General features: G+C 41.4%; 1 protein-coding gene across 1 annotated transcript in view; it reads left to right on the top strand.

The window, feature by feature from the left end:
• The window catches only part of lpar2b (lysophosphatidic acid receptor 2b), a 34,785-nt gene extending 16,413 nt beyond the window's left edge, over window positions 1-18,372 (top strand). Inside the window, exons 3-5 of the mRNA XM_034687703.1 lie at window positions 144-638; window positions 4,039-4,298; window positions 15,186-18,372. Coding sequence (XP_034543594.1) covers window positions 144-638; window positions 4,039-4,298; window positions 15,186-15,266 — 836 coding nt within the window. The 3' untranslated portion in view covers window positions 15,267-18,372. The remainder of the gene's footprint in view (window positions 1-143; window positions 639-4,038; window positions 4,299-15,185) is intronic.
• Window positions 18,373-18,732: the final 360 nt, after the last annotated feature.

Raw genomic sequence — 18,732 nt, 5'->3', positions numbered from 1 at the left:
TGCAGCTAGTTTGTATAGCAGTTTGAACACCCTGGGTTAAAAGAGCTCCAGGATATTCAACTCAAATCTACAGAGTTAGCCACCATGCAGACAGGTTGTGGCTCTTTTAAAGTATTTTTTTAACTCTTGTTTTTCTCCTCCAGGTGTCTCCTACTTGCACTTGATGTTTCACACCGGTCCCTGGACCATCAAGCTGTCCAAGTACCAGTGGTTTGTGCGTCAGGGTCTGATCGACACCAGCCTGACCGCTTCGGTCTTAAACCTACTGGCTGTGGCCGTGGAGCGTCACCAAACCATCTTCAACATGCAGCTGCACAGTAAGATGAGCACGCGGCGGGTCTTTGTCATCATGGTCTTCATCTGGCTGGTGGCAATCATCCTGGGTCTGATCCCCACCATGGGCTGGCACTGCCTGTGCGACCTGGATGGCTGCTCCACCATGGCGCCCATGTACAGCCGCAGCTACCTGGTGTTCTGGGCCCTTCTCAACTTGCTGACTTTCTCTATCATGGTGGCCGTCTACACCCGCATCTTCCTCTACGTCAGGCGGAAGAGCAAGCAGATGTCACAGCACACCTCCCAGATGAGACACAGAGAGACGGTGCTCAACCTGATGAAGACCGTCTCAATGATCCTGGGTAAGGAGGAGCACACAGTAGAATCCTACCAGACACTATAAATATCCAAATCATGTCTGTATCAGATCTTTAAATAACTTTTATCTAGATCCTTTCATTACATAGAAAATAGAGCTCAGGGCAGCAACTGATGTTCAATTTCATCACCTGCTGATTTGTTTCATGATTTATCACTCTACTGTTTGTTCTCTAGTGCATGTCACAACTTACCAAGTGCAGAGTATTGTCTTCCAATACTGTAGCTTCTTTGTCCCACCAAAGCCTGCAACACAATGACTCTTCATTTTCTGTCATAACTGACAAAGAAAAGCAGAAACTTCCAACATTTCAGACGATGGATCAAGTAAATGTTTGCTTAGACCTTAATATTTCTTATCCTTTATCAAAACATTGAATATTTTACTTTCTCTTTGTTGACTAACTGGTGCAGGTTTAGTCTCGAGAGTTTTTGTTACACCCTGTAGTTTTAAGCAAGGTGTAACAACAGAGAGAGGACACAAATGTTTGATTGTTTGCTTCTAAGTGAATAGCTTGTTTAGGACATAGATAGATAGATAGATAGATAGATAGATAGATAGATAGATAGATAGATAGATAGATAGATAGATAGAATGCCTCTAATGTTCATCAAAGATGACAGATTGGCCATAATTCTCCTGTCAGCCACCACCTCCACAGGGTCCAGGACTGAGCTGAGCTGGATGTAATGAGGGCTCAGAACAGTAAACAACAGAACAGGAGAGCTATTGTAAAGAACAAATGAAGGCATGTCTCATTGACAAAGTATTTGAAGTAAAAAAAAAAGTGATAATCAGGCTTAAACAGAGAAAAACAGCATCCTAAATCCCAAAACCTCGGCTAATCTGCTTCCTGAGAAGTGTGCTGATTTGTGATGATCAAAACTCAGGTACTCCTCTTGGGATGTTCTAAAGGGTCGGTCTAACTTTGACACAGAACACATATTGTAGGACCATGTTCAGATAGGACAGTTGAAGAGAGGCAGGAAATGCAGGAGTAGAGAGAGGGGGATGACATGCAGCACAGGGATGAGGCCGGGAGTCGACCAACGACCTCTGTGCATTGACTGTAGCCCTTGTACATGGGGTGCACGCTGAAACCACAAGGTCAACTGGCGCCTCTGCTTTGGACTTATGCTGTTTTTGAAACCGCCTACTAAACTAGCAGTACGTACTGATTTGGCCAAAATTCAGTATGTAGTAAGTAGTATGTGAACAAGGGCAAAATCTGCAGTATGCCAAAACTCCCCAGATGTCTACTGATTCGGGAACATTTCCCAGTACGCATCGGACCAGTCTGCCTCATGTACTGTTTCCCACAATGCACAGCGCTAGTTCCGCTTTTTCTTTTCTCTTCTTTTTTTGACTGGAGGAACTCCGTTTTTAGGTGCTGTGAAAGTTATTAATTTCCATATAAACCACTTCCTGATTTTATAAATCATATGTGATGTTAAAGAAGCAGTTTCTCTATCAGCTTGGCCGTTTTTTTCTTCCGCTTTCCAAAACTGGAAATCCAGTGACACTTGGCCCAGCGTACTGCAACACAGATCGAACAGAACAGTCATACTACATACTAAATTCAAACGCAGTATGTAGAAGGCAACACCTACTGCCTACTACATTAGTAGGTAGTATTAGTCTCTGTGACGTCACCCATTTGTTTCTGGAGCTAGGTTTTGAAGCCTATCGTCGGTGGTTGCCATATTGGAAATGCTGACTAAAACTAGCTTTTGGTCGACGTTGCATGAGGCAAAGAGGTGGAGATGAGGCAAGCCTTCAGCTTCCTCACTAAACAGCTACAGTGTGCCCACCTGTCAATCAAGTCAGTAATGCCCTTAATTATACAAAATGTGTAAGTTAAATATAATTAAAGATACAGAGTTATTGATAAATGTACCCCCCGGGTCATGTGTGCTGATAGAAACATAAGCTATTCAGACCAAAATAATTTTCTGAACCAGGCTGTAAACATGTTTATTTCTGCTGTAAGGGCCGTCTTTTTTGAACGGGTGTGTATGTGGTTTCTGGTGCCTCTTCAGCCAGTCTCAAGCGGACGCTCGATTAACTGCAGTTTTTAACTTTTTCGAATGAGCTTCATATTTAAAGACCGGACGGTGTTTGATTTCTGCACATTGAACTGAAGAGACAAGTAGTTTTCAGGGAAATGCTCACTTGACTCTACACATTATAAAACATCAAACACTGCTGACTGCACACACACACACACACACACACACACACACACACACACACACACACACACACACACACACACACACACACACACACACACACACACACACACACACGCACACACACACGCACACACACAGGCATGCAGCCTCTTCTCTCAGCATGTCTTTACTTGTTAAACCAGACTTTACTCCCCCAACATATCACTCCTTCTCCTGCCTGATTTCTCCTTGTTTTCTGCTGATCTTTCTCACTCCCCTGCTCTCTTTCCCAGCCTCCCCAGCTCCTTCTCTTGCTTTTTTTGAACTTTCGATTAAATTCCTCAAAGTTTTCAAAATGTTACTCGTCTTTCTCTCGTCGCCCAGCAGCCGGGATTCAGCACCTCTGGCATGTGAGGAGGGTGAGGAAAACCCTGAGCATGCCCTGACAGGGAGCTGCATAGTTCAGTTTCTGTGACAGAAAACAGCTCCTCTCCTGCTCACGTGACACCACCAAGAGCGTGTGATGCCGTTGTTCTATGTTTGTGAGGAAAGGTTTTGACCTTGACTGTGTGACCTTTTTTTTTTTTGGTAAAATAACAACACTTTAGCTTTACCTCATCTTGTCAAATTCCTTTAAGAGGGTTAAGACTTGTATTGAGATCATAATGTGAGGTTAGGCATGTAGCTGTGACTCTTAGGGTTGTGCTCAGGGGCTTAGGAATGCATTACACATTTTGTGTGTGTTAGTGTTACCACATCGTTTTCACATTTCCGCCTGTAGCTCGTGCATGTGCATATATCAGCGCTGAGCATGCTGCGAGTGAGTGCACAGAATGAATTCCTGAGCTGCCTAATCGACTATTATGATAACGAAATCTGATCATACAGACTAAACCCAGTCCACACGCCGACATGTTATGTATCTGTGTGTGTGTGTGTGTGTGTGTGTGTGTGTGTGTGTGCGTGCGCACATTGTCCAGAAAGGAATTTACAGTACATTCCCTTTCTCCCTTAGCTACCTCCTTCGTCTTCGTCTTTGTCTTCGTCTTCGTCTTCGTCTTCTTCGTCACATTCTTCACAACTCTGTCTGTTCATTCTCTTTCCTCCTCTTTTATCTGAGACGCCTCTTGTTGATTTTTAGTGTTATCACAACTATCCTTAATGACCTGAAGTACCCTTCATCTCCCCCTCCATCCTCCCCTCTGACAGGCTGTTTTGTCCTCTGCTGGACGCCCGGTCTGGTGGTGCTGCTGCTCGACGGTCTGGGCTGCGATCGGTGTGAGGTGCTGCGCTTCGAGAAGTACTGCCTGGTGCTTGCCGAGTGCAACTCCTTCGTCAACCCCATCATCTACTCGTTCAGGGACAAAGACATGAGGAGGACCTTCAAAGAGATTCTTTGCTGCCTGTTCAAGCGTGGCGGTGACAAAACGGGAAGCTCTGGAGTTCACTTTAACACCATGGAGCACGAGGTACTGTCCGAGAGCACCGGAGTCGAAGACAGCAATCACAAACAAAACAACCACTCGCACTAAGGACTCTTAAAGAGAAACCCTGCAACCACACTGAGACAGAAACATAAAGCACCATTATCACACACCACTTACACAGCCATGACTTGGCAACTTCCAGTTACTTTCAAACTCAGCACTATAGTTTTAAGTTTTGGTTTTCACTCCCATTTGAAAATGACTGTTTATGAAAAGTTAGATCTGATTCATAGAAGAAGTTAAAATCATCCAGGTGCCGCCTTCACCTTCCAAAAAAACATCAACATAACCTCCCTGCACACGAGCAGGTCTTCTTCTACTCACTGATGAACTGTAGAGCCGGTCACTCACACAGCTCTCACAAGAGTCCACAAGCTGAAACACAGCGTAGCATTTTAGTTTAGTTCATGTAGCAGCTACAAAACCAAATATGTTTCACTTAAAGCTGGCGGAGACCAAAAACAGAGCAAAAACATAGATGCTCATTTTTGCGTAGTTAGGTGGACTTTTCAGATGGACTTGAAAAACCAAACGAATAAAAGCTAAGGTTTCTGCTTAACTGCCAGTGTATGGATTAGAAGCTTTGAGTGATATATCAGTGTTGTGTCAGGACTTTGTTTTAGTCAGAGAGGACATCATCCTGAGCTTATTTTCATTTTTTTAATCTTATATTGTTTTTTAATTTTTTAGATGTTGAGTTGAGGTTCTTGTGCCCAGTGAGTACCTAACTTTCAGTAGTGGGCAGCATCTTTTGAGCCTCAGGATACAAAACATTTTAAATGCAAGGGACATGGGATCTACTTAAAATTCAGTTTGAACTGCAAAACATTTCTTTCCCTTGAAATCGTCAAAATTAAGATGATAAGCTTTGCATATAATACAGGACTGCATCTGATTCTTATCAGTGTGAAATAGACTGTCATTAGATGCAAACGTGGGGATTTATTGTTTGTAAGTGACTGCTTGTGTTTACTAAAGCCATACTTTAACCTGTTAACCTTTTGTCTGTCATGCTTTGATTTGCTGCTCTGACCCAAAACAAGAATAAATGTGCTTCTGCTTTTTAGACGCTAGTAACTCTTTGTTGTTTATAAAACCACGACTTAAAGTCCTAATCAACGTTATGCAGTGTTGCAGCGCTGCAGCCTGCTGATATTCCTCTAGCAGCACTGCTTGGAGTGTTAATACGTTGTTGTGCTCTGTGCCATTTACAAAATGCAATGTTCATTACAACAGCAAACAATTGAACAAACAACACTACATCCGTTGCTAACACAAACACACACATTGAGAGATAGTGGTCTGCAGCAGCTTTTGTGTGAGACTGCTGACCTGTCACTTTAGCGGTATCTCTCGTTTGTGGTTTCTGGTGTTACTTCAAGGTGACTCACTGTGCACAAAGTTGTTTCAAAAACAGAGTCGCTGCATCTTCAGGCGGAAAAGGAAGTTTTGTTTTGATGAACATTCAGATAGAAGAAAAAGAGCCTGCATATTCAAGTGAAGCAGAAAGCTTTCAGTCTGAGAGATCAGGGAAGAGTCAGGTACACTGCTGCAGTCTTATTGGCTGAAGGCAAAATATGCTGTTTGAATTGAAATGATGACACTACTGTAATGAGTGTGCTTCAGGAAACAGCAGATAGCTAAGTGGTGGCGATGTAATGGGTGCAGCTGTGTTAATTGACGGTTATTTCAATAATAATATTGATACCTTTTTCTGTCTGAGACTAATTCTGTTTGAAGTTTTGTCAATGTAATATCCAAAGTTAATCTAGCAACAACAGAAGCAAATCCTTCCATAACATATTTGCTTTTTATTCAGTCATCCAAAAAGTGGGCTCCATCCTAACCGCGCTCAACCTGACGCTATTGGAAGCTCGCACCCAGTCATTGTGAATTCCAAGCGCCTGCTTCGCTTATCAAAGCATGCTGGGATACATAGCCAAATGAAGCAGGCAGGCGGCAACACTTTAACAGCTTTAGTCCATGCAGCTCGTGAGGGGTGGAGGTTGGTTGTGTAAATTTAGAGGAATTGATCGAGAACAGTGACTCACAAAGGTCAACACTTAGATAGTAGGAGTATAAACGACCTAGGGCGAAACAGACATGATGGATGACTTGATAGAGCTGCACAGGAACTGTTGAATTTAAAACAAACCATCACACAGGAAGACAGTTTAAAGTTGTTTTCCCTTTGAGAGATCTCCAGACACAGACACGATTTATACTCTGATTTCATTGTCCTTTAAGATTAGCAGATTAACAAAATTGTGGGTGGTTATAATTGTAGTGGGTTGGAGGTTATGACCTTTATTCCTCCCAGGTTCCATCTTTTCAAAATAATACTATAAAGTACTAAAACTATAAAAATTGAACAGGTTAAGTAGAAATGTTACGCCTAGTTAAACTGTGCTCCTTTAAATTAAAAGAGTTGGCCAACCAGCTCCCCTCAAATAATGTCGCACACTTTAATATTGATTGAAAATATGACAAGGTATTTTAGTCCTTTGAGGTAAATATAGAATCTGAAATCATAGAAAGTTAAGTGTTGTAATTGTCCTGTGAAAACCTTTCTGTGTTTTCTGGACCTTGAGTGTAGTCGCGGGCTCCTCAGAACTCTTTATGGCACCGCTTGAGCATGAGTTTGTATTTTAATCCCCTGCCTTCGAATGAATTGCATCATATCGTGTGTCAGTTCAGAGCAGAGATGGGACATTTTGTGCTCTTTACACCCACAAAAAGTGTTGCAGCGCTGCAGCCTGCTGATATTCCTCTAGCAGCACTGCTTGGAGTGTTAATACGTTGTTGTGCTCTGTGCCATTTACAAAATGCAATGTTCATTACAACAGCAAACAATTGAACAAACAACAATACATCAGTTGCTAACACAAACACACATTGAGAGATAGTGGTCTGCGGCAGCTTTTGTGTGAGACTGCTGATCTTTCCCTTTAGCGGTATCTCTCGTTTGTGGTTTCTGGTGTTACTTCAAGGTGACTCACTGTGCACAAAGTTGTTTCAAAAACAGAGTCGCTGCATCTGCAGGCGGAAAATGAAGTTTTGTTTTGATGAACATACAGGTAGAAGAAAAAGAGCCTGCATATTCAAGTGAAGCAGAAAGCTTTCAGTCTGAGAGATCAGGGAAGAGTCAGGTACACTGCTGCAGTCTTGTTGGCTGAAGGCAAAATATGCTGTTTGAATTGAAATGATGACACTACTGTAATGAGTGTGCTTCAGGAAACAGCAGATAGCTAAGGGGTGGCGATGTAATGGGTGCAGCTGTGTTAATTGACGGTTATTTCAATAATAATATTGATACCTTTTTCTGTCTGAGACTAATTCTGTTTGAAGTTTTGTCAATGTAATATCCAAAGTTAATCTAGCAACAAAAGAAACAAATCCTTCCATAACATATTTGCTTTTTATTCAGTCTTCCAAAAAGTGGGCTCCATCCTAACCGCGCTCAACCTGACGCTATTGGAAGCTCGCACCCAGTCATTGTGAATTCCAAGCGCCTGCTTCGCTTATCAAAGCATGCTGGGATACATAGCCAAATGAAGCAGGCAGGCGGCAACACTTTAACAGCTTTAGTCCATGCAGCTCGTGAGGGGTGGAGGTTGGTTGTGTAAATTTAGAGGAATTGATCGAGAACAGTGACTCACAAATGTCAACACTTAGATAGTAGGAGTGTAAACGACCTAGGGCGAAACAGACATGATGGATGACTTGATAGAGCTGCACAGGAACTGTTGAATTTAAAACAAACCATCACACAGGAAGACAGTTTAAAGTTGTTTTCCCTTTGAGAGATCTCCAGACACAGACACGATTTATACTCTGATTTCATTGTCCTTTAAGATTAGCAGATTAACAAAATTGTGGGTGTTTATAATTGTAGTGGGTTGGAGGTTATGACCTTTATTCCTCCCAGGTTCCATCTTTTCAAAATAATACTATAAAGTACTAAAACTATAAAAATTGAACAGGTTAAGTAGAAATGTTACGCCTAGTTAAACTGTGCTCCTTTAAATTAAAAGAGTTGGCCAACCAGCTCCCCTCAAATAATGTCGCACACTTTAATATTGATTGAAAATATGACAAGGTATTTTAGTCCTTTGAGGTAAATATAGAATCTGAAATCACAGAAAGTTAAGTGTTGTAATTGTCCTGTGAAAACCTTTCTGTGTTTTCTGGACCTTGAGTGTAGTCGCGGGCTCCTCAGAACTCTTTATGGCGCCGCTTGAGCATGAGCTTGTATTTTAATCCCCTGCCTTCAAATGAATTGCATCATATTGTGTGTCAGTTCAGAGCAGAGATGGGACATTTTGTGCTCTTTACACCCACAAAAAGATGTGTTTTGTGTTGAAATTATCGTTGCATGAGAAAAAAATTTATTATGAGCAAACCAAAATCACTTTTACGCTCAATAAATCTCTCAAGTGTTTTGTGTCATCCACAGATGTTCACAGTAATAGCTTTCTGACACAGCATGGTTCGTTTGCCCTCGATGGCCTCTTGTGATCTGGAACTGCAGATCGTTGCTCAATTGGAGTGATTTCTGATTGGCTGTTTTAGAGACTGATGTCATTTACTGTTGTTGTAAAGTCAAATAAACAACACCTAACAACCTCAAAGAGGCACAGCAGATAAAAAGAGAAGCAAATAAATACTCAGAGGACCACAAGTAGACAAAAGCAACTACAAAGAGACAAAAAACAACTATAATGAGACATTAAACAACTACAGTGAGACACAAACTTACTACAAAGAGACAAAACAACTACAATGAGACACAAAACAACTACAATGAGACATTAACCAACTACAATGAGACACAGAACAACTACAATGAGACACAAAGCAACTACAATGAGACAACAACTACAATGAGACACAGAAAAACTACAATGAGACACAAAGCAACTACAATGAGACAACAACTACAATGAGACACAGAAAAACTACAATGAGACACAAAGCAACTACAAAGAGATGCAAAACAACTACAATGAGACACAGCACAACTACAATGAGACACAAAGCAAATACAATGAGATGCAAAACAACTACAATGAGACACAACGCAACTATGAGACAAAACAACTACAATGAGACATAGAACAACTACAAAGAGACAGAACTATAAAGTGATGCAAAACAAATATAGTTAGACATAAAACAACTACAAAGAGACACAAAGCATCTACAATGAGACACAACAACTACAATGAAACATAGAACAACTACAATGGGACACAGAAGAACTACTAAAAGACACAGAACTACAAAGAGACACAAAACAACTATAAAGTGATGCAAAAGAGTCCTAAAAGAGATGCACATTGCTGCAAGGAAACACAAAACAGTTATAAACATACACTCTCAAAACTGAGAGAAACTAAAGTCCATAAATATTCATAAATTCAACACAAAGTGACTCAAACAACCAGAAAGATGCACTCAATGGCCACAGTGAGACACAAAATGTTTAGAGAGCCACAGAAAACTACAACGTAAATGAAAATGACAACAAAGAACTACAAGAAGACTCAAAAGTAACTGCAAAGATGCAAAATGACCACAAAAGGCGCACAGAACACCAAGACACTGAAAGACAAGATAAGCTAATCAATTACAAAGAGACACAAACCAACAAAGATATTCAAAAAACTACAAATGGATACAAAGCAACCACAAAGAGGTTTTAAATGACTACAGACACCAACGAGATGTAAAGACACAAAATACCATCAAAGAAATGAAAACAGAGCACAAAGAGCTACAAGGAATGTAATATAATTGCAAAGGTATACAATTTGACCTGAAAGACACACAGAACGGCCACAAATACACTGAAAACAATCCCTAAAAGACACACAAAAATATCCACAAAGACACAAAAAATGACTCTAAGAAGACAAAACAGCCTCATGGGGATTCAAGATAACCAAAAGGATCCTCAATCCCAAGGACGAGCCACATCACAACTATCAATATATTTAAAATGACCCTGAAAGGACACAGAGAGAAAACAAAACACAATTTAAAGACACAGAAAAGACCACAGAGAAGCAAAAGACAACAAAGACCTGAAAAACTAGCACAGAGATGTACAAAATACCAACAATCCACCCAATGTTGAGTCTACTTCCTGTGTTGGAAGGTGAAGGAGCCCAGAGTCAGGTGTTCAAGCTTTATGTTCGATCATGATTTCTTTAAATCATGATCTGTGTGAGTGCGTCGGATCATGCTGCACTCAGAATCGAAACACAAACATAATCCCGTACATGTGTGTGTCCATGATGCCAGGATGTCAAACTTTCCATGGGGCTAACTGGAGCTAAACATGAAGGAGGAGATGAACTGAGCCGAACCACTCTGATCTCATAAAACTCAGACTCGGCGTCACATTGCCTCGTACTGTAAACACCTTTTACTTAGTTCAATTATCCAAATGCCAGGAATGACCCTGCTGCCTTATGTTACTCGGTTTATATGGAGCACAACATTACTACATCCTCCGTGAGCTGTTTGCTGATGTGTGTGTGTGTGTGTGTGTGTGTGTGTGTGTGTGTGTGTGTGTGTGTGCTTGTCAGATCGCGTGCTCGTGTTAAACGTGTCCAGATGTGTGCTTGTGGTTGGAGTGGGTCATGCTCCTTGCCACATTTCCTCTGACTTGTTATTCTGGCATGTGTGTATGTTGGAGGCATGCTTTCTGTCATTCCCTCACACACACACACACACACACACACACACACACACACACACACACACACACACACACACACACACACACACACACACACACGCACCCACACATAAACACACAAACACACACACACACATGCAGGCTGTTATTAACAGGAAGAGCAGTCATGAGTGTGCGGTCGTTTTGTGTTCCGGTGAATGTGGTTCAGGATAGATTCTCTTAGTGACACAAACATTAGAAAGGAGGCCTGAAAATAGGAGGAGAGGGTTTGGAGTCATTTAGATTTCCTCTTTGCGTGCGTTGACAGTGAAGTATGCAGTGAGTCAGGTTATGAAGAGGTAATAAGAAGACATTTATGAGTGGTAGAAAATCTAAACTAGGGATGCACCGATCTACAGGATATAGACAGACACAAATTCTGAAGTTAAATAAAGAACAATTTAAACAATAGCTGATTCTGTTGGTTTTTTAATCACCCAAATGGACCAGGGACCAGAATTCCTCTTTATTAAAACACAAGTCATATCAGGATGAGAAACAATCTGTTTGCTTTGCATCTGTTCATAATGTCAGGATCCTAAAGAACATAACCACCTGCTCACTATACATTATCCTGCTTATTAACCCACTACCAACCCAAGCTTTAAACAAGCTGAGAGGACGCTATCAATTTACAAATTATTCATGTCCACCCTCTGATTCCAGTGAGGGTAGCTCTTCCATTGCAACATATTCTTATCAGCCTCCAAGTCAAAACATTAGTTTATTTGTTGTAATTCAATTTAAATCTGAACATCTCAACTGAAGGTAATGTCAGGCGAGGTGAACTGGACTTCTGCAGGGATATTTATGTTGACATCTCTGTCCTCATTCAGCTCTCCTTCTCTGAGCTTTGACGTTGACACACCTTGAAAACGTAAATGAGGCAAATGTCACAACTTTGATCACATGCTATGATCAGTGCCACTTGTAGTTTAAGTTACTTTGCAGAGATCAGCAGCTTAGAGATGCTCCCTTGATTGCAGGACAAAATTTCCTCCATGTGTTTCAGGCTACAGATTTAGAGTGTTTTCAAAACTAGTGTTTTTGCCAGTGTCAACAGGCAGAGGTGAAATGTGATTGATTTGACATGATGTGACATCAGGCTGTCCCTGGTGTCACCTTTTCTATTGAGGCTTAAAAACCCTTGTTATGGGGTTTTGACTAGGGATGCACCGAAATGAAAATTCTTGGCCGAAACCAAAAAACCGAAACACTGAAAGCCAAAACCAAAAACCGAAACACTGAAAGATATTATTATGCTAATTATTGGTACCATTGCATTTATGGCTATGACTGTGTACTAGAGATGTCAACGATTAATCTATTAATTGATTATTAAGAACTTAATCGAACACATTTTTTTGTTTCAATTCTATATCACATGGAACAAACATCATGTGGTCTTATATTTGGTTCAGCTATCAGGGAGGTGTTTTATGTTTAAAGTAGGGATGCTCCGATCAGGTTTTATGCTGCCGATTCCTATACCGATCAGCCATGAGTGCCGATCACTGCCGATCACCGATACCGATCACATGGATTTTCTGTAAATTTTTCAATTTAGTTATAGCGAGTGCTACATGATCTAGGGAAAAAAGGAACCATAAAATCCGCTTAATTTAGAAAAAAAAAACATGTTTTTACTTACTTCTTCAAGAGAAAAAATACGAAAACATTGCAGGCACAATGCAGCAACTATTCAGTCAAAAGGACAACTGAAAGACACTTAAATGTACCTGCTATCAGTAACCCAATCTTTAACAGATTGGAAACATTAAGGCTCTCAACAGGCTAAATAGTGCAGAAAGTCAAATAAATAAAAGACCATATGTCTCAAGTTTGTCTTTCTGAATATGCCATGTTTGAAACTCGTGAAACTTACAGAGAACGAGATTCCTTCTTTAGGGAGACGTTGGATGTGAGAGTACACTGTCTGGTGGAGCTCTGGCAGCGCTACGTCTGTGAATTATTCACGTCCCGGTGGCACGTAGCGGGACTCCAAGTGAGAGAGCAGTCGGCGGAACCCGGTGTCTTCCACCACTGATAAAGGCTCATCTAGCCCGATGAATTCAATTATTTTTCGGGTTATTTGCTTAGCCTTCTGACTGTCACGCTCATACAGGCGAGTGTTGCCACCATGGGCTGTGTTAGCTGCCGTCTGACTGATGCTGCTTCGGCTGTCTTCTTCTCATTCACTGCCGTGAGCCTCAAAAACTCACCATACTCCGCCAAGTGTTTGTTCTTTAAATGTCTAATTAATATGGTCGTGTTGAGGCTTTTTTAACGTGCTTCCCCTGCGAGGTATTTTTCGTCACGTGTTGCAGGATGCAAACTTTACATCACTCTTACAGACTGTCTAAAAGTTCCACACGGCAGACATGTTTGTTGTTGTTTGCTGCTGCGCGCCTGCGCAGTGTGAAGGAAAGGGGGAGGGGGAACACTACACACAGGTCCTCTTCAGGCTGCAGGCTGCCAAGTATGAGCCACAGGTGATGGTTTTTTGTGATCGGCAATGAAAGGCATTGATCGGCAAACACCGATCACGTACTTTTTCACAGAAATCGGCCGATTGTGATCGGTGGCCGATCGATCGGAGCATCCCTAGTTTAAAGCATGTTTCCATGTGAATCAGCTGACTGAAGGTGTTGCGCACAGCGGAGACACTCAGCTGGGTAATTGATCGTTAACATTTCCAAAGATCGATCATGGAAAATACTTGAAATTTGCATCCCTACTGTGTACTAACCTCAGTAAAATCAAGGCAAGCGGGTTCTCCGCATCCATCGCGGCCCTGAATCACTTCTCTTATTCCCACATCCAAGTAATGATCTTTATAATGCGGATCAAGTACAGTCGCGATGAAGTGCAGAGGATCCGAATAGATCTCAGTGAAACGTGTGCTGACAGACTCTAAGAGTGAACTTTTTGTTTTCACTCTGTGGTCCGTCTCAACCTCTTTGCTTTAGTGCTGCAATTAAAGGAATAACCGATGCAGACATCTTGGCCCTTAACCAGACAAGTGCGTACTGGCCGCGTTTTTTGCTTGCGTCATCACAACATTCTGTTATGGCCGTGTTGTTTCGGTGATAAAAGTCTTTCAAAAGTCAAATTTTCGGTGGCTGAATTTTCGGTGCATTGCTAGTTTGGAGCAATCAGAATCAAGCATCTAACACAGCCTGGCTAGGCGATGAATATTAACAACATTAATGCTTTCACTTTGCTATCTTTGAGTGTCACAACAACCTTCGATTTAACCCTCTGACACTGAAAGACTGATTATTTCTCAGATTATGCTTCAGAAGACATTTGTGTTGTTTTACAATCTCAAAGTCTGTAAAAAGATAACCTCAGTGCTTACACAACCCAACAGAAGTCGACTTTTAAACACATAAATACATACAGTAATGTTGCACTTCATAAGACGGAAAAAATCAAACACACAAATCTTTAGAAAAGCAGTAAAAAATCTAACGTATAGAAACATAAACAAGGCTAATAAAGATCAGCTACTGCAATCTGTGAATGCTAACCTTTTTATAGAACTTTAAGGACGCCACTAGCGAATGAAACACAAGTTATTAAAGGTTAAACTGTTTATTGAAATGACTCTTTTCACATAAATCAGCACGATGAAGCTTGCTTTTCTCACGCTATCAAAGCTAACTGTTGTGAGCGCTCAGAAGCATTTTCAGATTTTATTCAGATTTTATTTTTGAACAAAGTTTGTTGCAGCTAATCTAAATAAAATGCCTCTATCTTCCTCCCCTTTTGCTGTGATTGCCCATGTCTGTTCGTGTGCTTTACAGCATGACCGCTTTTGTGAATCACCAGTCAAATATTAATTTTGGAGTCATGTCAGACTGTGTGGAAATGCTGTCTGAGGATTGAACATGTTTCTCATAACTTTCTCTCTTAGCTGGTTTCTCTGTCTTTACTAGTTCAGACACGACTAACCCAATTTCTCTTCTTTCTCCCTCTCTTCCGGACCTTTTTTTTTTCCTGCTTCACCTAACCCACCCTTCCTTTGTTTTCCTCCCCCCCCACCCCTCTCCCAATTCCTCTCCTCATTCCAACTCTTGCTTCACACTCTTATCTGTTTCTCCACCTCTGTCTGTCTTCAGAAGTATAAGTCTCGTGCTGCCGAGCCGACGGAGAGGAGCAACGGGACGCTTCTCGAGAGCAGAGGGACACTTGACACTTAATCCTCCCATCTGGGTATGCACACATAAACAAGCCGGCAGAGGGAGGAGGTCAAAAAACTGTTTATTCTATAGGTGAAGTTTACATTATCACCTCTGCTGCCTGCACACATTGGTTATCCTGCTTGTGTCTGGTCCTGGAGCGAAGGAGAACTGCTTCACTTCAACTATCAGCTCACAAACATGACCGCAGACTTTTATTTGAAAGAGGCGTGTGGGAAATGTTCGTTTCTACTCCATCATCGACCTTCAGCAGAAGAAAAGGAGGCAAACTATCCATTAGTGGGCCTTTTTGAATAACACAGGGGGCCGCTGTGAAGCCCGTTTCCTGTTGAGACATAAATGAAGCGCAGTTTTCCCTTCAACACATGCTGATGAAAGAGGACGGACATAACAGCTGGAACAAGCTGGTGGAGTATGGAAGAACTGACTGCAATGTGCTCTTTTGAGAGCCATCAATGGTTTTAGTAATTCTCTCATGGCGCATCAATGTGTTCGTGGGTTCAGTTGTACCAGCTTGTCCTCTCATGAGGGTCATAATATTATTTTAGGCTTAAACAGTTTTAGAAAGCTGCTGCATCAGCGGCATTAGCATTTGCATCTCATGTAGATATGCTGCATTTCTATCACTCAGTCTGCTCTCATTGATATGAACAGGGTGCACAAAACAGCAGCGTTACCTCAAAAGAATAACCTGAAACAGATCTAACAGGGCATCAGGAGTCAGCATGTGTGTCTCATAATCCATAACTGTGTTTATGTTGAATCACTTTATTCATTGAAGACACAAGTTACCACAAAAGGTCACGGGAAGCAAGAGGAAACTAGTGCTATGATACACTGGACTCATGGTAGATAAATCGACAGATGCATTTGGGAGAAAATATGGAAGTTCTTTAAGTCATGACACCCCCCACCAACCCCCCAATACCATGAGGCTGTAGGGCATCTGCATCTTGGTCCACTTTCCAAGAACCCAATCAGGGATGGGCATTTCAGTAGTCCCCCCGACACAACCCCCAGACATAAGGAGAGAGAGCATGACTGTGCATAATAATTCTAGATATGCTAGTCAGATATAAGTATGCTTACACATGGATGGATATGCATGTATGGATAATCCAGATATGCTGGTTTAACCTGGCAGAGTTTGCAATCGACCTAATTTCTGTTCCTCACAGAGCTGCAGAAATCTGAATGTCACGCTGCTGTGCCTGTTTTTACCGCCAACTGGCACTCGTGCTTTCTTCTTCTTCTTTTGTTATTTAATGGCAGTGATCAAACAGCTTTCAAATGTGCTACAGCCTCCCTGTGGCGATCGTACTGTACCCTGACAGAACCAGGCGCCAGTAAAAACAGCTGAAATATTTGCATTCCAACAGTGTCCTTGCCTTGTGTTTGATAATCAGGCCTTAAAAGAAGTCAAATGAATGTTATATGTTTTTTTCAAACATATAATTTTTTTTTTAATACATATTTTTGGGGCATTATTTGCCTTTAATCAATAGGACAGCCGAAGAGAGACAGGAAATGTGGGGAGCAGAGAGAGGGGGAGGACATGCAGCAAATGGTCGAGGCTGGAACCGAACCCGCATCCTCTGCAACAAGGGCCTCTGTACATGGGGTGCACCCAGACCGCTAGTTCACCAGCGCCCCTTATAATTTAATATTTAAACGTCAAGACACATCTTCAAACAGAATGATCATGTTTTTACTCTAAGGTTTGGTCTGACCCCCTTTCACTTTAGTATAGCTGTTGACTCAACCTCCTGTTGCTCTGAGTCGACACTTCTTTGTCCAAGTTGTACCTCCTTATACCTTTTACATGACTAGTCATTATTTTTTACTTTTGGTTTGAGAACCATCAACAAATTGTCACAGTTGAAACCTAATGAGTGAAATTGCTTATCAGCCTTCCACCACTGGTTCCCTTAAAAGAGAGCAAACTCCAATCAAAGGCTAACATTTTACAACTAACGCTCCAGTTTAGGACTTCTTGATTTTGGCGCCCCCCGTGGACAAAGCAGTACGTGAGTAAGTTGTGTGTCTTAAGAAAAAATCTCATCCTGCTTTCTTTTTAATGTCTGATGTCCCTCATCACTCATCAGTCTCAGTCTTTGCTGTGGAAAACATCAACAAAGCTTGAATCCTAGATGTGATGTCACTCACTTTATCTGACTCCAACCCTGCAGACATGAAAATTAACTTTATGTAAATAATCAACCCTTTTGCTGATGGTCTTGTTTGCTTCTGTAAGTCAAAAAGAGGCGTCAGTATTCATTTCAGTCTGTTTCATAACCTGCTAAAAAAAACCTTTCAGGAGCTTTACTAGCTTATGATTTAATGATCCATTTGCATTCATAATGTTGGTTTTATTTTAAAGGTTTCCTCTTGGAAGTGGACCCAGAACCTTTCCTCCATTTGAGTCATGGTCTTGAGTTTGATTGTAGAACCAAAATCATAGATGTGGAAAAGTTAGGGATTTTATTTGATGTGTATGACATTCACCTCAGATATTTCCTACCCTTGAGGAGACACAAATCTCCTGATGTTCAAATGTTTCTCATGACTCTCAAAGCGAGCACACTGACCTGTAACATACTGGACTGGAATCCTGTTTGTGCCTTAAAGCAGAGCTGCCGTCCTCTCTTGAAGTTTTATTTGTCGCTGTGGTGTTTGCATGGTGTGAACTCTCTCTGTGCTGAACTGACACATGATGACTTCTGTTTGTAAATTGAATGTGGTATAAACTTTATTTATGATCACATTGTAAAAATGTTCTGTACAGTATTTAGTGCACTTTGTCAGATTTAACAAGTCGAAAACAACACCTTGAAGGGAAGTCAAGCCAGGTTTTTTTTAGGTTCACATCCAGAAATGTTATTTTGTTTCTGTGAAGCAGGACTGAGCGAACACAACAGGATACAAAGCTTTTAGGGTTGCAGTATTGCAGCTAGTTTAAGCGAATACTGAGTAAAGTGATGTTGAGATGTTAGTAGGAAAGAAGCATTGTGACTGCTGTGTTTTGGTTTGTTTTGGTTTGTGTGTCTGGTTTTCAGCCGTGATAATCTGCCCTGACAATGATGTCATTAAAAAACTGAATACTGAATCTGTCACGCCCTCCTCTATCCTGCTTACTCACTACTTTGTGTCATTTTGTACCAAACTCAGGATTCTTCTCTCTAATTTGTTTATTTGCTTCAGATCCAGAGGGTGAGTCATCTACTTGATTGTCTTTGTGGAGACTTTTCTCCTTTTTAATCAATGGATCTCATTTTTTTGCAGTTTTTTCTTGATGTAGGTAGAGTAAACTTCCGTCTCAGGTTCTCCATCGGATCCCCTGCCTTCTCCTGCCCTCCCCCGTCCTGCGTGGACTCCTTCCTCTTGTTCCCCACAGAGAATCTTTTCAGAAATGTCGGCTCTTTCTTGTTCGTTGGCAGTGAAAACCTCTTCTGGGAATTTTTCTCCT

Source organism: Notolabrus celidotus, chromosome 7, assembly GCF_009762535.1.
Source record: "Notolabrus celidotus isolate fNotCel1 chromosome 7, fNotCel1.pri, whole genome shotgun sequence".
NCBI lineage: Eukaryota > Metazoa > Chordata > Actinopteri > Labriformes > Labridae > Notolabrus > Notolabrus celidotus.
The sequence above is the reverse complement of the archived record's forward strand: the minus strand, read 5'-3'. Positions and strand labels throughout refer to the sequence as shown.